Raw genomic sequence first — 20,967 nt, 5'->3', positions numbered from 1 at the left:
GGGTTGTAGCCCACGAAAGCTTATGCTCTAATAAATTTGTTAGTCTCTAAGGTGCCACAAGTACTCCTGTTATTTTAGCTAAATACAAGGTGGAACAGATTGTTTAGCATAAGTAAACACATATTTCAAGGGACCATTCAAAGTGAAGTGGCCTGTTAACACCCCTCTAGTCATAGGGAAGAAAGGAAGAGGGGAGGGGAGAAGTTGGAGGGGATTGTTAGTGGGTTATAGATTGTTGTAATAAGCCATAAATTCAGTGTCTCTTGATCTGTGGGATTTGAGTCCATCAATGCTGAATGATTTTTTTTAAACTACTAGCTATGAATAAACCACAACTTGCCATGTTCTGCCTAGGTATTGTGCAGTAGAACATATATTTCAAAGTCAAGGTTGAGAGAGTGTATGAATTTTCTTCTGAATTCTAAGTGATACTTACTATTGAAAGGTATCTTACTAAATGTAGTTTTCAGGGGTGGTTGCATATGATTTTAAGCATTCATACTTATAGTTTTTGAAAAGCATTTTAAGCAGTTAGTCTCTTGGTAGCACTGGCTGTGCCACCAAACCTGCAAGGGATGTATCCTGGGCTGTAAACTGCTCCCTTATTTTCCTCCTGGGGGAATTCTGTGCCACTGCGTGCGCACAGAATTCACATCCACCGCAGATTTCTTTGTTTCCTTGCAGAAAAATGACTTTCTGATGGGGAAGCAAAGGGAAGCCGCAAGAGCGGCTACTCACCCCTCCCCAGCAGCATAGGTGTGTCGTTTCGGGGAACCCGGAGGAGCCATTGGAGAAGTAAGTCACTGCGGGGTGGGGTGGGGCTGAGGATGCCCTGGCCAGTGCCAGGTCAGACCCACCCCACAATTGCCCAACCCCAGGGATCCATACCCAGTCCCCACCCCGCCGAGCCTCACCCACTGCATCTGGAGCCCCTTCCCCCACTGAGTTTTGCCCCCCTGCACCTGATACCTTGGCCGGTGGCTCCTACCTTGCGCCGGGCTCAGCTGTTAGTCCCGGCTGGGCTTGGGGTGAGGGAGAAGCACACTTCCCCTGCTTGGAGCAGTCGGGGCCTGGTGCGATCCACCCCCAGAAACCTCCCCCAGCTCTGCACCAACCACTCCTGCTTCCTGTCCCCATTGCTCCTCAGTCATGGGTGGATAGGTCACTGTACAGGAGCTGCCCAGTCTGCCCAACCCCTGTTCATCTGGACACGACCCCCATACCCAGACCCCCCCCCCCCCCGCTGACCCCCCCACACCCAGCCTTCTCTGCCAAGCCCCACTCCCTTACATCCAGACCCCTGCCAAGCCGCTCCCCCGTACCCAGACCACCCCCTGCCAAGCCGCACCCCCCTGCATCCAGACCCCCAGCTCTGCACGCAGACCACCCCTTGCTCTTGAACCCCCACCCCAATGAACCCCATCGCCTATGTGCCTAGACCACTCCAGTGAGCCTCCTGCACCTCAACCCCCACCCCATGGAGCCCCAACAAGTTGCACCCGAATCCCCACCCCACCAAGCCCCACTCCTGCAGCAACATGGCCTCTTCAGTGAGCCCCTCACACCCAGATCCCCCTTCCAAGCCCAGACCCTCCATGCTGAGCCCCAACCTCCTTCACCTGGACCCCCCTGCAGAGTCCCATTGTCCCTGCATCCAGAACCCCCCTCCAACGAGCCCCTGTGCATCCAGATCCCCCCCACACCCAGACCACCCATTCTGAGCCACCTGTACCCAGATTGCCCCACACAGAACCCTCTCCCCCCATACCTAGATCCCCCTACACTAAGCCCCTCCACACTTGGATCCTGCCAGGCTGAGCCTGCCTGCCCACACGTGGTGGACCTGGTGTGGAGGGGCAGGGCCCTGGGGTGCTTCTGGGGCAGGCCCGGCTCTTGCACTTTGTCAGGGTCAGGTAGAGTGATCACACAGCAAGTGTGAAAAATCGGGACGGGGTTGGGGTTAGTAGACGCCTATATAAGACAAAGCCCCAAATATCGGGACTGTCCCTATAAAATCGGGACATCTGGTCACCCTAGGGTCAGGTGCAGCCTCACCACCGAGTCCATGTCCCATGGGAGGGAGGGGCCTGCAGGGTGATCATAGAATCATAGAATATCAGGGTTGGAAGGGACCTCAGGAGGTCATCTAGTCCAACCCCCTGCTCAAAGCAGGACCAATCCCCAACTAAATCATCCCAGCCAGGGCTTTGTCAAGCCTGACCTTAAAAACCTCTAAGGAAGGAGATTCCACCACCTCCCTAGGTAACCCATTCCAGTGCTTCACCACCCTCCTAGTGAAAAAGGTTTTCCTCGTATCCAACCTAAACCTCCCCAACTGCAACTTGAGACCATTACTCCTTTTTTCTGTCATCAGGTACCACTGAGAACAGTGGTTACCACTGAGATCTCCCACTTCCATGCAGCCAGTGGCCTGTATTGCCCTCTGCCATGCTGGAGCCTCCACATTTATTTATTGGCAAATAAAATTTGCAGAATTTTAAAATATTGTGCACTGAATTTTTAATTTGTTGGCGCAGAGTTCCTCAGGAGTAATATTTACTGTCAGAAAAATCCACTTCCTTGTGAGTCTGCATCACTCTTTTTCATTTCAGGGGAAATTTGTTGTAACTGGCTACTAGAAAAGATAGAGAGGAGGGGGATATTAATAAAATTTGAACATCTATTTAAGTCAGGCATATTGGACTTGGATGTAATTAAAATACAACTGTTTTATTAATTGTATTTATAAAACATTGGAAAGAAATGCCTGTTCAAGGGGGATTAGACTAAGTCCTACAATGGAATGGTGGGGGCTAGCAGAGGAAGGGGACAGCTGATGTAAATTTCAAGTGACTCTCTCTGAACAACCTGGAGATAATTCTCTGCAGAGCACTTATGCCAGAGACTTACCCTTTTGATGGGGACAAGAAGAAATAGGATAATAGAAATAGCCATACTACAACAAATCAATTGTCCATGCAGTCTGGTAGAAGGGCTCCGTCCAGGGCAGGGTTGTGTAGGATGGTTGCACTACCACTACCCATACTGTACCTGTTTGGTGGATAAGTCAAAGACTCTTCTCTAATATGACAAAATTCATTTATTTTAAATAGAGGGACAGAAGGTCTTGTTGCCTATTTCTGATTGCTCTTGATGTTTTGAAGTTAAATTTGCCCACTGATGTATGAGAAAATAAGGGGAATTGGTCAGCCTGTAGGTTGACCAGCTGAAATTCACCATCCCAGGCCCTCAAAAGTTCTAAAACCTACATCTCTTACTGAAAGAAGTGATCAGTACATAAATCAACTTTCCCTCAAAAATCAACAGTGTTCCTGTTCCAGCATCAAGTATGGAAGGATTATGAGGCAGTTCTGTGGACCACCAGTATAGAGGTCTGAGACTGAGTTGCTTCTTATTTACCCTGGAACTTGTTAGATCTGGAACTTTGACATCTGAAAGAAACATCTGAACCAAACATGTTTCTAATTTATATATTTTATTAACTAAACAAAAGAATCAAATAAAATACATATAAATAAATAAATTAAAAGTGAGATAATATAAAAAAAATACATCAGGTTGATTTAAACCGGATTAAATCAACAGCTTTATCTAATAATTTGGGCAGGCATAACTGAGAGCCCCCAAAATGGGAGGACATTATCAATCTCAGTGTCAGTCAGTATACTTATCTTTCAGCCAAGTAGCTGATACAGGAAGGATCTAATCCCTCCCAGCTTCAAGTTAATGTTGAGCTTTGATGCCAATTAAGGGACTTTCCCAAAATTAATGGTCGTTAGGTAATAGCAAATCTTGCACACCACCCATCCCCAGTCATAGGGTTACATGAAATGTTCCAATACAATTCAAGATAATAGCTTGTTATTTTTAAAATTTGAATGACAAATTTAGGGGAAAGTAACATGATTTCTCGAGAATAAGCATACAACTTCTAACCCATGAAATATTGTGTGATCTTTCAGTCAGCAAAGTTGGTTAACCTATGGCTGTTTCAGGTACTGGCAAAACTGTTCTATAGGCGCAATTCTCAGATCCTGTGGGTTTTATCCATACACACTCCTGCTCACTACTAGCCATCTGCTGGAGTTAAAAGTGGAAGAATGTTAAGGTAGAGTTGGAAAAGAAAACAAAACCAGAAAGGCTGATACATATGCAGGATGGGTGTCAACTCTTGTGGATAGCCTAAGAAAGCTGGCACGTGGTTGAAAAGATTAGCAGGTGCTCTTGTTGGCTCAGGTTTTAACAGTGGTGGACTTGCTGTTTGGATAGAAGTTACTTGCTTAAGATGTCGAGTCTTAGATGTTGCATGTTGCTGGACTCCTACCCCTTGATGGCCATCTGGGTGGGTGAAGGAAGCACAGGCCATGTGGTCAGACACGGTGGCATCTCATGGCCAGAGGCCAGCAGCCAAGGTCCGCAGCAGCCACTGCAACAGCCATTGCAAGCAAGCCGTGGTTTGTGGCCAGCAAGCCGTGGTTTGTGGCCAACAAGCCTGAAGTAACAAGTATTAGCTTCTTCCTGTCCTCCAGTTTTTGAGGATGGTGGTATGGCTGGTTCTTCCCATTGGGAATCCCTCCTCAGGAGTCCTGTGGCAGTTCATAATTGAATCTCCTTCTAAAGTCACTGGCATCACCTTATGTGTTTGATTAGGTCACCCTTATGCAAATTAAGAACCTCCCCCATTTCAGTAATTATGGATTCAAAGACCATGGATCCAAAAATATATCCAGTCAGTGGGCAAGTCCATAGATATTTTGAGACAACTGAGGTCATGAGTCACTCTACAGACATTGTCTCAACAGTCCTAAAAAGTCCCAACTCAGAAATAATTTTCAAAATGCAAACCTAGCAAAAAGTTAGAACTGAAATCCTAGGAAAACACCAATCATACATTCACTCAACCATGCAGGTTGAAGAACCTGTTCCTGTTCTGCAGAGAGATGCTTATAACTTCTCCTTTTATATTTTTGTTATGCGTTAGCTCAGGCTAGGTCTACACTACAGCGGGGGGGTCGACCTAAGATACGCAACTTCAGCTACGTGAATAGCGTAGCTGAAGTGGCGTATTTTAGGTCGACTTACCTGGCTGTGAGGACGGCGGCAAGTCGACCGCTGCCACGCCGCCGTCGACTCCGCTACCGCCTCTTGCCGCGGTGGATTTCCGGAGTCGACGGTAGAGCCATCAGGGATCGATTTTATCGCGTCTTCACTAGACGCGGTAAGTCGATCCCCGATAGACCGATTGCTACCCACCGGATCGGCGGGTAGTGAAGACGTGCCCTCAGTTTTGAATAGCGTTTTTGACTCTCAAACTCTGGATGAAAGGTTAGACTTTAACTCAGTGGAACAAAAGTTTTTTTCCTTCCAAAATCATAGTCTTGGGATTCAGTTATTATGCAGGCCTATCTACAGATCAGATGGCTTACTTAAGGTTGTGGCTGGTCCTTAAAACAATTAAAATGTCAAACTAATTGTTAAGAGAAGCACTTAGACAAGTTCTTACCTGCACAAAGATTTGTATATATATTAAGTTTGTGGGTTTATAGTTGGTAAGTCTCTGTCCATTTGGCTTTCTTTAAAGTTCAGCTTTCACATGACCTGTTTAACAGGGCTGGCTTTAGCAGGTGCGGGGCCCCACGCCAGGACGTGAATTGTCTTGCACCCCCCCAACTCCGCCCCCTCTCTGCCCCCATTGGATCCCTCCCCAAATCCCCGCCTTAGCCCCGCCCCCAGCCCCGCCCCCTCACTGCCCCATTGGATCCCTCCCCAAATCCCCGCCCTGGCCCTGCCTCTTCCCCAAGGACACCACATTCCTCCTCCTCACCCCTCCCTCCCAGGCTTGCACTGATCAGCAAGCGCTGGAGGGAGGGGGGAGAAGCAGGACGCGGCCTTTTTTTTTTTTTTTTTGCTCCGCCGGCAGCCCTGGACATTGCGGGGCCCTCTTTCGAGGAATCGGCTTAAAGCCGGCCCTGCCTGGTAAGGTGAACTTGTTATCTTTTGTCTAATTGCCTGGGAAATGACTGGGAAATAGCCCTGCTTGTAGCAACACACAAGTAATCAAAAATATACCTAGAATGTATTTATACCATACACCTTGGGCATGGGTTTAAATTAACTTTAGTTAGTTTGATTAAAATCTGTGACTTATTAAAAATCATGTCAGTTTAACTGGGGACTGGACTTTCATGTAACATACTTGGAATAATACTTAGGCATAATAGGGCATGTGAGGGATGAAGTTTTGGCTTTAACCCTGATTTTTCCTGGCTTCTGAGGCTTTCAGTATCAATCACATATTTAATTACTGTCATATTCTGTAGTTTAATGTTAGACCACATCTCATTACATCTTGTTTTCTGATTGGTTTAAATGGGCCATGACCCAGAAAGACTATATTTTGTATAGTAACCAGCATCCTCAAATGTTTCCTATTTCGCATTTGGTATTTTGAGAGGAGATGGGTCCCTTTCGGTGATATTAATAAACATTTTTTTTCTGTTTGATTACAGGAGTGGAACCTGGTCCTATGACTCATGCCCGGAAGAAACAACTTTTCCTTCTAAAACATCCAGCTGGTTCTGCTGGCCAAGCTTTGTCACCAGTAGACGGTGAAAGAATGGATAGGACTGAGGCAGGGTGCAGTGAGCAAGGAGACACCACTGATATTCAGAACTGCCAGAGTGGGTTTATGGGTGTGAACAAAAGCAGGAATTTGCAGGAGATCAGAAAGACGTACCCATTAAGGAAACGTCTGATCACTCCTGTGGACAAAAAAACGTGCAAAGTGCTTCTCACCAGACTAGAGGACGTGGCTGGATCATTGTCAAAAGAGACCCAGAGTGGCACAAAAAGAGACCTCTCCAGTTGGATGGATGACTTCAGACCTCCCTGTTTCCCAGAACAAGTTCAGACTCTGGGAGCAGGGAAGAGTGATCCACCTGGGGAAGAGAGCACAATAACTTGTCCTGGAACAGAACAGGAACCCAGTACTGCTCCTTTGGAGCCCAGGAAACGAAGACTAGCATCTCTGAATGCAGAGGCAGTGAATAACCTGCTGTTTGAACGGGATGATGGCTTATTATCTGGCAGGCGTTTTCGGAAAGACTCTGTCAAAGCCAGTGGAGATTGCAGCACTAAGGGCTTGCACTGCAAAGCTAGTGGCAACTGGCCCTCATTGGGAAAGCCAGCTGTAAAAACAGCTAAGGGAAAGAGTCAGAGTGGATCCAGTCAGAAATGCAATAGCTCTGACCATTCATTGGATGACGTCTTTGAAGATGGAACAAAGAGGGAGGATAGTGGAATTCCCTATCATCCCACCCCAAAGAGATTGGCCAGTCTCAATGCTGTGGCATTTTTGAAACTAACCCATGAAAAAGACCAACCTCTGAAGCCGAGGAGTAAATCAGATGGAGAGGGCAAGTCTGAGAACCACTGTTCCAAATCGAGACTCAAGTGGGCCAAAGCCAATAGGAAGAATTGTGTCAAATCCAAAAAGGAAATGTCCAATGTAAAAATGGAGGGTCCACATGGCTGGCAAGGATTTCCTGCAAGTGCTTTTAGGAAAGCAGACCATCAGGACTCCCCTAGTCTCCATGGAAAAATTGAATCCCTGAATTATGAACCATTATCTAATTCCTATGATAGCACAGAGGGTTTTTATCACAGACTGCCTTTGCTTATGGGTGGACAAGCTTCCATGAAGCCTGAGTATGGGAGACCTGGGGAGAAATCTCCTACTCCCAAACAGGAATTTCATCAGCCTTCCTTCCCCGTGCAGCAGTTCCATCCCTTGCCTGTGCCAGGAAATCACACGGATTGTGAATGTCTCTGTGAATCTTCAGATTTGACTCCATTGAACGGGTTTTATGTTTATTATGGCCAAAGTGGATACAGTGGCTACTCTCACTGCTCGGTTTACCCTAAGGATGAGCTTTCGCAGTCTACGTGTGAGGGGCTCTTGGTATCTCCAACTTCCTTACCATCAGGTACTCCTTTCCAGCCGCTTCACTGGTGTAACTCTCCATACTGTTGTGGAGAAGGAACAGCTGTTAACAGTTACAGCCTTTGTGGAGTTATGCATGTGCCGGAGAGCAGGATTAGCAGTGTGCATACAGGACGGAACAGCTACCCCTACAAAATGCCTTTTGCAGCAGGTAAGACAAAGTAACAAATGGAGGTCTTAGCATGCCTAAGTGAAGAAGGTTAGATTAGTGCACTGATAAGCAGAGCGGGGTATCTTGTTGCCTGGGCATGACCAAGTAAGAGGCATGCTCCCTATGTATTCAGTTCAGCTAAATCTGGGACATGTACTTTCTGTTGGTGAGGAAGATGCAGCGTTCAGCTACACCTCTAGATGTTATGGCATTCCTTTCTTTTCCTCTGAAGGCTGTTTCCATTAAAATGTTTTATGGGGATGGAAAAATTGAGTCAGAAGGCTGGTAAGATTTGAGGCAGAAAGAAGGTGGTCCCTGGTTTGAATTCTTCCCAGGGTAGAGGTAACTACAGTACAATGGCTGTCTAGTCTATGGGAAATGAAGGGGTGGTCTGTTCAGTTCCTAGCGGATGAGCGGTCCAGTTTGCCAAACGGCCACCACTGTGTATAAGAGCTCTAGTTCAGAGTTCCAGCTGAATCCAAAGGCTGATCTAGACCATGGAGATCGAATGACCCTTTCGTCCCTAGAGGGGCTCCCTTTAGTGAAGGGTTGAGGCATGCTGGTAGGGCAGTGTGTGGAACCTGGCACTGCCTTCTGCACTGTACCTGATCTGCGAACCGTGAAATTCCCAAAATACATTTTATTGCAATCTCACAAAATCTCTTATTTGGGTTTTTTCTTTCCTTTGAACGCACCAAAGTTATTGAGTATTTCAGCAGGTGCTACCTGTGACAGGGCACCGTCCTGCTCCTGTCCCTTCTCTAGGCACAAAGTGCTTGGAGCCTTCTAGTCAAACACCTTATGCAATGTATTACAGTATTCTCCCCACCACCTTTCCAGAGTTGTGCAGCTCTGTATTTACAATAGTATGTGCTTCTTTGCTCTCTCAGCCAAGGAGTGGGGGAAACAGAAAGTATCTTCCTTCTGAAAGAGCTTTCCTGGTTCTGCCTCTGACCCTGAAAAGCCTGCCTGCCTGCCATTCTCAGTCTTTCTCTCTTCCCCACTGAGCACATCCTTCCTGTGTGTTTTCTACTTTCTGGGCTGATGGATTCATTAGCCTTGTAGCTCTCTCCTGCCCATCCCCAATCTATCAATTAGGCACAGCTTTGCTCCTCAGGTTTCCTCCGGGGTGATTTGACTGGTGATCCTGTGATCAGAGCGCTGGTATAGCTGCTGTTGCCCAGCACTCTGTCACACAACCCAGTTTGGAAAAACACCAAAAGATGTTAGCAGTGAGATTTGTGACATAATTGCACCTTGTACATTGAAATCATTAAATCACTGAATGTCAGTGGATTCTTGAGATCTCATTAGATCCCTTTCCCTGATTTTGTGTGTAGCCTATGAGACATTGAAATCCAGAGGCGTAATATGTTTAATAAATGGTTCAGGTATTTGTGTAGCTTTTTTTTCTAGCTATGTTATCCATCGACTTTGTACTGTGGTTTTTATCGAGGAGCTTTGCCTTCACTATGTAGAAAAATGTATGTTTACAATATTTAAAACTGGCTACCAGAATTGTTGTGCCAGGGCAATCGTATACCAGTACATTTGCAGCATAAAAGCCACCAAGCTATAAAGGAGGTGTGTGTTGCTATTGCCAAAATACAGTGTAATCTATAAACTGGGATTGCTTCATCTACCTCTGAGATGGAATTGTCTCTGAAGATGCAGCTACATGCAGCAATGCTGTACAGTTTAGGATTCAAAGGGAAGGATAACTTATCCAATTAAAACTGCTGGGGGATTTTAGGTAGGCGGATGAAACTTCTAAGTCAAGAGTACAGGATGAGATGGGCTTTATGGCCTCCTTCTGTTCTAAGAAGGTGCTGTAACTCAGAAGCACTTGAGCAAAGTGTAGATTTCCTTTTTCCAAAATATATCTCTGCTGTCCTGGAGTGGAAGCCCCCACCCCACCCTGGGGGCTAGACAGTAACATAAAAGTCTCAGTAATAGCTCTCAGTGTTTTCATAACTGAATAATACTTGTGAGAAGACTAGTTCAGAAATAAGAATACTGCTCTTTGACGTACTGCCTTGAGTCATGCCAATCTATACTATACTATACTAAAAGGAATTGGGTCAGGCACCTTAGTGATGCTAGCTTAACATTCAGATGAAAGGGGTGTGATGATGTTTTGGTGGTGCTCTGAGTGATTTCCTATGTAGAGAGAGAAAAGTTGATGTCTTATGCAGAGGGAGAAGATTGATGTCATCCCTTCTTGGAAAACTGATAATTAGCTAAGATGCCATGAGTAGTGCCAATCTGTCCCACAGGTAGGATTTCTCCAACTCTGCTGTATTCCTCCAGACTTTCCCTGCTATAGATTTTTCTTTTTAAAGGCAAATAGCAAGGTAGCACACTTCTTAAATGTGGTGCATTTGCATTGTGTGTGTTCAAAGGTGTGGACAGGCCCTCTTGTCTTCCTTGCTGAGTAATTTCCATTTAGAATTCTGCAAAATTGGAAAATCCTAGAGTTTCTGCTTTTGCTGAGTGAATTGTGGAGGGAGGGCTCTTCTAGCATAAATAAAGTTTAATGTTCTAGATCTGGTTTGTTGAGCCCTGTGAAAAAGATCTGAGTCTTTCCTGGAAAGGTCACCTTCAGTGAGTTAAAGAATTACTTAACCTGAATAATGTCATATGCAGAGAAAAGGGGATAAGGTTGATCCCCCAGTGTTGCCAGCTTGACATATCAAGTGCCTTGCGTCTATATTCTTGTTGATTACAGTCTGTTGTTAGAGAGGTTAGCTGGGTACCAAGTGGGGCCAAATTGCCCTCGTAGAGGTAACTAATTTTGAATGCTGTCATCCTGATAGTGATGGGATTAGTTAGTGCTGTTCATAGATACTAGCCTTCTCTTTACAGGGGACAGGTGTTAATTTTGTACTCAGAGTAGCACAGTGCATTGCAAGAATGAGATGCCAGTCTCATTCACTGGGGAGGATGTGTTCACTTGTAGGTGAATGATGGGGATCTGCTGTATACAGGTGAAGGGATTAGACTGGTGCCGTGGGCAGTGCTTGTGTGCCATATCCGGCAGAGAGAGAGAGAGGGATTACTCTTGTGTTCCAGTGACAGCAGCCTGCTATGTAAAACTGCACACAGGGTAATGGGGTTAAGACTGAGCAGACTGGATGAGGAGTTGGCCACAATGATTATCTATTTTTAGACATGGGGGATGCTTTATTGGTAGCACTTGAAACCAATGAATTATGGGCGGTGGAGGGATGCTAGAGAGGTTAAACCCGGGCAGATCATTTTCGGTGGTGGGAATGTATGCATAGCAGATGGGAATGTAGGACATGATGGGGTTCTTGTGGCCCTATTGAGCACTGGTTGAATGAAGTCTTTCCCTTTCTTAAGGTGGGTAGCTATTAGAGCAGTGGCTCTCAAACTTTTGTACTGGGGACCCTTTCATATAGCAAGCTTCTGAGTGCGACCCCCCCCCTTATAAATTAACACTTTTTAATATATTTAACATCATTATAAATGATGGCGGCAAAGCGGGAATTTGGGGTGGAGGCTGACAGCCTGCGACCTCCCCATGTAATAACCACACGAGGGTTATGTAATAGTCCCTGAGGGGTCCCAACCCCCAGTTTGAGAACCCCTGTATTAGTGTGAAGCTGTTTGTCATGCTTCAGTTTGGAACTGAAAAGGGCTTGTGATCTCAATGTCCGTGAGGCTGCTACCTTATTATCCAGGTCATCTGTGGAATTAGCCTGGGTGCCTAGGCCATAGGGTGCCAGAGTTCAGTTCCTAATCTTCACACCATTAAATACAGCTACTCATGGTGGCTGTCCAAGTGGTCCCAGATCTGACTCAAGACATATCAGCTTGTCCATTTAAGAGTTCCTAAGACTTTCCTACATCATCATTCTAGGCGGTTTCCCCTTTATTAGTACAACTGCTCCATTCTCCTTGTGTGCCCCTCTGCACCTTTCAATGTTCTTCCTCCCACTTCACCATCTTTTAAACACCCATCACAATCACCCACTAACCCCATCAGCTAAAGAGTCGGAGGGAAGCTGCTGAGTGACAGGAAACACTCCTCCTCCCAGGGGAACAGTACTCTACATCTGTAGCCCTACGTGCTGCTACAAACCGAGCAAGCAGAGAGATCAAGAATCTTTCCGACCAGCTCTATTAGCTGTGCTTGTTTTTATAGCTGTTGCTGCTAATCTGTGAATGCATCTTTCTTTTGTTACTGCTCCTATCTCCTAGAATGGTGATTGTTTCATAACCTTTTACAGCTCACTGAGTGGGAGGCAGAGGGCAGCAGTTTCCTGCTGTCTGGAGCAGCCTCAGCCATGCTTCACTCTGTAAATTGAATCAGTTATTACGCTGATTCTCTTAAACTGCTTTGATTTTTAAGGCGGTGCCCACTTGGGGACCTGCAGATGTATCAAAGCAACTGTCTTTGTGAACCTTAGTGCTGTCTGAGATTGCCTCAAGCTGCCCTGTTGGCATTTCCAGGATGCATGCTTTCAGATTTATGAAGCATGGGGAATTTCGTATGTACTGGGCTGTTTGTTAAGCTGGGGGCTCCCTCCCTGCCGGAGTTGATAATGCTGTGTCACTAGACTTCTTCAGATCTAAGCTGCTTTCTTTTTTACTCTGGCTTATTTCATGGATTGAACACTTCGGACACTGGGAATTTTGGATGTGTATTATCATTGTAAAATGCTTTGGGATGCTTTTGGAAGGCTTTGTCAGCTGACTTGCTAGCCTATGGTAGTAAATCTGTCTGCTTCTGGGATATAGGGCTGTCCTAAAGGCAACAGCCCATGCTTTGTTTCAAGCTCGGCCCCATGTTTTATCATTGCTCTGGATCTCATTAGAGAAAGCTCTTCACTTCCATTGACTAAACTTAGTGCCTGCATTGGCACCTAGAAGGAAATTGGGCTTTTGGATTAGTACGGAGGGATAGATATGTAAGGCTAAAAGGGATCTCAAGAGGTCATCTAGTCCACCACCCCGTGCTGAGGCAGGGTTGAGTATGTGTAGAGAGTCCCTGACAGATGGTTAATGTATAATTTAGTCCTTTGCGAGTTCTCACTCTCTCACACAGTAAGCCCTGCTGCTACTCACCTTTACATGTATGTTGACAGGCTGGAATCACTGACGTGTAGTATCACTTAGGGTGCTAACCCAGCCCTTTGTACATGATAGGCTAGCACTACCGAGGGGCATATCAAATGGGTTTGTCATAGTGAGGATGTACTTCACTGCATTTTCAAAGCAGCATATTCAAGTGTCATTGCTTTTAGAATCGAGCAGTAGTACAAAATGCTTCCTAGTACAGGAGGTCCATGTTTACCTTAAATATAAATATTGTCTACTACTAGTAGTGCAATAAAGAGAATTCTGTAGGAAAGTATTGCTTAGCTTGGGATCATCCTGCTAATTTAGTCATTATCAAGAAACTGCCGTACAAATATATCACTCTTCCCTTCTCCCCCTCTCTTGTTAGAAAGTTGCAAATCTCTGGACCAGCTGAGCCTCACAATCCCTGTGGCAGGGCACCCCGCATCACCTGCCCACCCACTCTCAGGATGCCCTGTGCCCAGTGTGCCACCAGCTGCAGAACCAGTTCCTCACTTGCAGACTCCCAACTCGGAACCCCAGACCATGGCCCGAGAGTGTCCACAGAGCTCTAAGCCCCCCAGTGGCTCCAAATCTGGTCTTCGAAATACTACGGGCTGTTTACATGCCTGTGATAGCAAAGCAGCAGGAGGTCACTCTCATCCAAAGCAGCAGCGCATCAGCAGGAGGAGAGCAACCAATGGCTGGATACCCGTGGGTGCAGCCTGCGAAAAGGCCGTGTATGTTGTGGTAAGTGCTGGAAAAATTCTGCTTTCCTATGTATGCCTCCAAGCATGCTGCACAGTAAACTGAGATCCAGTAGGGACAAGGAAGGGGGGTTGCAGGATTTCAGGTTACGTAGACTTGACTGCAGGTACAAGAGCATTCTCCAGAGTGGCACTCCTGCTGTTACCTCTGTAACAGCACGATCTCACTGGATGTCATCCAGCATTTCTTTAACAAGGGAACAATTGGATTGGTGCAAAACATTTTTGCTGGGCTTTGGGGCTGAACCACTTGATTGTTGGCTTCTCGTTCTTTCTCCGGTACTGCAGCAGCACATGCCCTAGTCTGCCCTGGCGTCTGGCATGACAGGCAAGCAGAGAAAAAGCCTAAAAGGAAAACCTGCTTCTCCTGCCCCTCTTCCCAGTTTATTGATAATGAGTGCTGCTGGGTTTGTAGTCAAAGAGGGACGGCTGCCTCCTGTAAGCCAGGACGCAGGCGCTGGATCAGAAAAGCAGTGAACCCCAGCAGGGAAGTGGCAAGTGGTACCTTCTATCCCCACTACAGGGAGTAGAGGAAGCAGCAGTCTAAGGGCAATTCTAAGGCAAAAATAGCAACTGCCAAGCTGCTTGAGCGTGTCTCGTCAGCCATTGGTGGTGCCTGTAGCTCCAGCAATAATTCCCCTCTGTTGCCCAGTACACGGCCTTGGGAAGGACACAAAGTCAGCCCAATGGGGGCCCCACCAGCCCACATCTTTTATGCCCTATTTATAGGCCCTAGCCAGCTGTTCTTCTCCATGAGGGTTTCCCAACTAGGCTTCCCCCTTCAACAGATCTCTGGCATTCTGAGCCTGTAGGAGTAGAGATTTGTCCCTGTGAGGCAACTCTGCTGCATCAGGGGTTACCGTGCTCTGCGGTTTCATTTTATCCATAATATCAAATTGTACACACAAATTTGGCAAAAAAAAAAAAAAAAAAAAATGTAAAGGAAACTATCCCATGTCTTGGTGCAGAACAGGTGGCTCTTAACTCAGAGGGTATATCTACATTGCAAAAAAACAACCCTGTGGCAGAGAGTCTCAGAGCCCAGGTCTACACACTCTGGCATGCAGTGCAGAGCTAAAAATAGCTGTGTAGACATTCCCGCTAGGGCTGGAGCTTGGGTTCTGGGACCAACCCCCTTGCTGAGTTCAGAGCCCAAGCTCCAGCCTGAGTGGGAATGTCGGCTTTGGGTTTGGTTTGGTTTTGTACTGTAGATGTACCCATAGAGGCAGAGCCTGTTACTCTTGTTCCTCATGCCCAAGAGGTCAGGTGGGAGCAGAGCAGAAAAGCAACCTTCACCTTTTAGGCTTTTTCTTTGCTCATTTGTCATGCTGGAGACAAGGGCATGTGCTGCTGTAGTGCTGGAGGAAGAATGAGAAGCCAAGAATCAAGTAACTCAGCCCAAATGTTTTTGCTCCAGTCCAATTTGTGTTGTCACAACCCCTTGACTTCATTTCGTTGGTAAAGTGGATTTCACTTTGCCTATATTTTCAAGAGGACATATTACATGTTGTTGCATTCTTACAAATAGTTTTTAATAGTCTCTTAGGAAGCATAACTATTACATTTCAAAACAAACAACAAATTTAGTCTCCAATGGCACCAGTAGCATAAGCAGCTGGAAATCTACAATATCTAGGTTGATAATATTAAAAAATTGTTGTCACAAGAACACTTACCTGAAAGCAGGTTTGTGTGTGCACAGGTGTAGGAATGCTCACTTTTGATCCATTTAAAATACAACAGGGGAGATGGTTTCGAAGTACTACTTTTTCCTTTTAGACTAGGACTGATTCTTAAACTGGCGTGGTGAAGATTCTGCAATCTACTGTACAGAAGCAATAGCAGTATGTTTTCTCCATAGCCTTTCTGAACATCAGACTGGTGGCCATACCTGATCTGAAGACACTTGATTACTGAACCTAGGAGAATGTTCTGTGGCTTTTTTTTTTCTAGGTTCATTAGCAAATAGTTCACATCCACTTTTCAAATTTACCCTCTGGATGTAGAGATGCTATGAGTGGGTTTGTGCTGTGTGACTTCTCTCTGGGATCTCTTGCAGCCAAGGTGCACCACTTCGGACAGGGCTTTTAGTGAACTGTTTTAATCAAGACCAGGAAGATTAAAGGCAGCTTGTATTAGTTGTTCTAAAGTATTTCCTAGCCTAACTTTTTGCCTGTCTTTCCCCTGCCAACACTGTAGAATGAGCCAGAGCCAGCTGTTCGTAAGAGCTACCAGGCTGTGGAGAGAGATGGGGAAATTATCCGGGTACGAGATACAGTCCTTTTGAAATCAGGACCGCGAAAGAAATCTATGCCTTATGTGGCAAAGATATCGGCGCTGTGGGAAGACCCGAAAACAGGTACTGGGAAGAAAGCCAGAGTACATTATGTTCACTCTCTGTCGGTCAAATTCCAAAGAACTGAGTGGAAATGGGTTAATGGCAGAATTGAGTAGCGGACGCTAATTTGCCAGAATAACTCACCACTACAGGTTTGGGTGATAAAGGGGAGGAGCTAGGTAATCAGAGCCTTATAGCTGTTCATGGTGACCCCGATACAAGAACTGAAATTTCATCTTTTTAGTCATTAACTCAGAATCAGTAATTGTCCTTAAAGGATCTGCACAGATCTACCAACTAAAGATCTTTGCAACAATTTCTCCCATGTGATTTTGTAGGAGCAGGTGTCTCATGAACCACTAATTGTGCAAATGTCCTAGGCAGTTTGTAATCTGGGAGATGAAGCATTGATTTGTAGCTGCAGAAGTTCTTGATATTAGCACTGAAAATCATGTAATAGGGACAAGCCGAACGGTAATTGGAATAGTGTGATTTTGATTGTAAGATCCCATATCTGACAGGTCTCCAGGGCTAGAGCCTAATTCTTTGTATAAGTTGGAAGCTCAGTATGCCAAATCATACAGAGCAAGTCATATCCCTGACAGCTTGTGAAATAGCAAAACTTAAGATGGTAAGGCCACTGCTGCGACCATGCTAGCAGTGCTTTTTTTGTTGTTGCATTTGTCCAGGACTAAATATTGCAAGTACCAGACCTTGGACCCGTGTACTTGACAAATCCCAGTTCAGCTGCTATTTCACATTTGAACGTTTGGCTTTGTTGACTAGTGACCTCTTCATCTGGGACTGTGAATAGTTATTAGGTGGGGCAGGTACAATGGAATAGTGACGCCACTTGTTTTACCTAGTCAGTTGCTATAACAAAAGGAAACTCAGCTCAGCATCAAATATTTATCACGGTATAGCTGCAGTTAGGTGAGAGCTATGGAAATAGAAGGGCTGATGGATGAAACAGGAGAACTGAAACTGGATTTTGTGATACTCCTTAATGCATGTTTTCATCACTGACTTTAAAATGTCTCTTGTCTCCTTCCAGGGGAGCTAATGATGAGTCTCCTGTGGTATTACAGACCAGAGCACACTCAGGGAGGTCGCAATCCCAGCATGCATCAGGTGAGCAGTCCCAAATACCTAGTTGGGACGGTTAGGGGATATTTGGCAAGGATCCCCTCTATTCCAGGGAGATGGGATGGAATGAAGATCCCTGCTCAGCATTCATGCTTAGCCCTTCATAACACATGGAGGCGGGATCCTTGTCACACCGGTCTCCTGGCTGCTCCACAGATGCTGCCATATTTTTGTGTTGAATGGGTAAAACCAGTGTGTTTCATGTAGGACACAAGCAATCTGATGCTGTGAGTAGCAAGGATGGGTGGTAACAGAAGTATCTGTACCTTTCGCAGGATCATCTTTGCTTTAAAATTTACTATTTCCTCTGGTCTGAAAACAGTCCTATGCCACTTTAGAAAAGAGGCTATTTGACTTTAGCTAGAGGAAGGTGCACTGTTTTGGGAATCAGAAGCTGTTGTGTTTTGTATTAAATCAAGACTGAATATCTTTCTAAAAGATAGGCTTTGGTTCAGCCAGAAGTTATGAGCTCGATGCAGGAATTATTGGGTGAGAATCTCTGGCCTGTGTTATGTGGGACTCTGACTTCGATGATCCGAATGAGTCCCTTCTTTCCTTAAATCTATGAACTGAATTTGTGACTTTCTATTAAAAACTCCTCTTTTAGGGGATCAGTCCAATCCCTCTAGCCTGAAATTAGTCATATGGGACCAAAAGCTCCTGTTCCCTTTTTGTATAATGGGCAGAAAAGGGTGGATTTATTAGGGGGGTTAAAAACAGATTTAAGAAGGATACTGTGCTCCTTCTGCACAAAGGGTTCACTTTTAAAAGTGTAACTTGTGACCCAGTATGTCTTCAAACCCAGGCCCGTTGCTTTGCTTGGTTTTGTATGGAGGGGAAAAGGTACATTTTTAAACCAGAAGAACAGAGAGATTAGAGAGGAATGAGTTACTGCCATTTTTCCATCCAACAAAAAGTCCACAATGTGCTGTTTTTAAATTCCATTCAGTAGTTGTACATGCCGCATGTATGATCCCCAGATTTTCTTTTGGAAACCAGTTTGGTACCTTGTGACATTGTAGTCCGCAAACGAAATCTGAGAGTATCTAGCTGCATTTTAGTGCATAGAGAGCAAGAAGTCAGGTTAGGGAGGAACTACCTCACTTTCCTCCTCCCACACCTGTCTTGCTATACAAAAACTGCTTTAAAAGGAGAAGCTGCCACTGGGCTGAGTAGGTGGAATAGGCTTGCCAAGGATGACTCAGGTAAACTTGATTTAAGGAGGAAACCAAAACATTCACACACCTCTACGGGTTGGGGTTTGTTTGTTGGTTAGTTTTTTGTTGCTTTTCTAGTTGTTGATCACGTTCCCAGACTCTGACCCTGCTCCTGAGGCTGTAGTGAAGCCCGTCCTCCACCTACCCTGCTTCCCTGGGGCTCCAGGCGAAACGAACGCTGAAGCACATTGCTGGCACTTACACAACAGCACCCTTATTACCCCAGATCCTCTTCACTTCGGATTACCACACCTGATACTAAATTAGCTCCAGCTGGGTTGGCCTATGCCCAGTGGCAGCACTTGTCAACCCCTCCCTAACTGCTTCAGATGCACCCTTTCGAGATTCAGACTGGGGAGAAGACGCTACTGCCATTTTTTCATCACTTAGAATAGCTCTTTCAGTTGATGGGGGAGAGTTGGAGAAGAAAAGGGGATAATTTATTTACTCTGAGACTGATCACTACAGTACTTTAGAGGCTAGTGAGAGAGGTTGGCTAAGTACCATTCATATCATTTATTTGTGTAAATGAATCAGAAAAGATTTCCAGCGCAGGAAAGAGAAAACTGAGACTGTCCCCCAGGGTATTGGAAGTGCGGGAGGAAGAGAGCTCCTGCCTAGGTTGCTAAACAAAGTGAGGGATTGTAAGAAGGTTCATTCTTTGCCATGCAATTTCTCCAGTCTTTCCACATACAGTTCTAGAGGTCTGACATTGGGATTGGATGGGGTGAAAAATCCTGTCTTTACTTTGGATTTCTTTGCATCTTGGGCCTTTTGTAATATTTCCCCTGACAGACATTACAGGACATTTTCCCCTCTAAGCTGTCTTCTTGCTGAGTCTGGTATTGGAAGAGCACTTTTTGAAACAGCTGCATTCATATTGCTCAATGCAGCATTCTGAAAGGTCACCTGGTGAGAAGCACTTATCACAATATAAGTCACAGACTCTCAATTGCATTTGAAATGAGAGATTTGGTTATAAGCAGTATCTCTGAGCTGCCTGCTGGTGGCAGCTGTCTTACTGACCAGTGATATTTGCAATACATGTGGAGACCTGATAATATAAAGTAGAATGGCAGTGAGTTTATGTGATGGGAAAGCTATAACATTTTGGTCAATTGTTAAACAGTGAAGTTCTTTTGGTCACTAAAACAATTAGGCTATAAAATTATAACTGTAAATTGTTTGGGTTAATTGCAACGTCTAACTTGTAGGGGGTTGTGCTTTCTCTTTAAGAAGCGTGTTGTTGCATGTGTGCATAGCCTTTCTCTTCTTTAAGGAGAGAGTACCTAGGACTGCCTTGCCTCTTTAAGTGCTCCTGTCCAGTTGAGTGACTGTCCCCTTTGTATATCCATTTGCAGAATGAGATCTTTGCATCCCGACATCAGGATGAAAACAGTATTGCCTGCATTGAGGAAAAGTGCTATGTTCTGACCTTTGCAGAGTACTGCAGGTAGGTGGTGCTCTTAACTTGCTGTTGCTTTTGCAGCTTATCTCTGTATCACCAGTTCTTTTCAACATTTCTATTACCTGATCTCATTCAGCAGAACTGCATGTGCTTTGCAGCCTACCTCTTCTAGTTAAACTGTACTGCGGTACATTTAGTGAATGAGAGTGCTGTGCTAATCTAGGAGTGTTTGTCATGCTCTAGCTCCTTTGGATATCTCTTTGCTTTGTGTTTTATAAACACTTTAAGCAGTTTATAAGTGTTTACACATGCATGACCTTTCTACTACAGAACATGATCATCAGTAGACACTAGGGTTACCATATTTCAACACTGAAAAAAGAGGACACTCCACGGGGGCCTGGCCCTGCCCCAACTCCGCCCCTTCCCCACCCCTGGCTCCGCTCCAACCCCACCCCTTCCCCAAAGCCCCTGCCCCAACTCTGCCCCCTCCTCTGAGCACCCTGCATTCCCCCTCCTCCCTCCCGCTCTGATCTTGGTTGGGGATTGTTAAGTGCTTCCCTGCAGCCCCCCCACCCCTGCAGCCTCTGTGACCCCTGCTCCCCACTCGCCCTGCAGCCTCTGCGCCCCCCTGCCCCTGCAGCCTCTGTGACCCGTGCTCCCCACTTGCCCTGCAGCCCCTGCAGCCCCCTGCCCCTGCAGCCTCTGCGCCCCCCACCTGCCCTGCCCCTGCACCCCCCCGCCCCTGCAGCCTCTGTGACCCCTGCTCCCCACTCGCCCTGCAGCCCCTGCCCCTGCAGCCTCTGCGCCCCCCACCTGCCCTGCCCCTGCA

The 20,967-nt window shown here is 45.9% G+C and overlaps 1 protein-coding gene across 1 annotated transcript in view; it reads left to right on the top strand.

The window, feature by feature from the left end:
* Positions 1-20,967, top strand: part of BAHD1 (bromo adjacent homology domain containing 1) — a 69,265-nt gene that overhangs the window by 40,903 nt on the left and 7,395 nt on the right. Inside the window, exons 2-6 of the mRNA XM_024208896.1 lie at positions 6,531-8,174; positions 13,648-14,009; positions 16,226-16,385; positions 17,419-17,495; positions 20,089-20,180. Coding sequence (XP_024064664.1) covers positions 6,548-8,174; positions 13,648-14,009; positions 16,226-16,385; positions 17,419-17,495; positions 20,089-20,180 — 2,318 coding nt within the window. The 5' untranslated portion in view covers positions 6,531-6,547. The remainder of the gene's footprint in view (positions 1-6,530; positions 8,175-13,647; positions 14,010-16,225; positions 16,386-17,418; positions 17,496-20,088; positions 20,181-20,967) is intronic.

Source organism: Terrapene carolina, unplaced genomic scaffold (assembly GCF_002925995.2).
Source record: "Terrapene carolina triunguis isolate 2854851 unplaced genomic scaffold, T_m_triunguis-2.0 Scaffold96, whole genome shotgun sequence".
Taxonomy (NCBI): Eukaryota; Metazoa; Chordata; order Testudines; family Emydidae; genus Terrapene; species Terrapene triunguis.
This window is presented reverse-complemented; position numbering and strand designations above follow the sequence as displayed.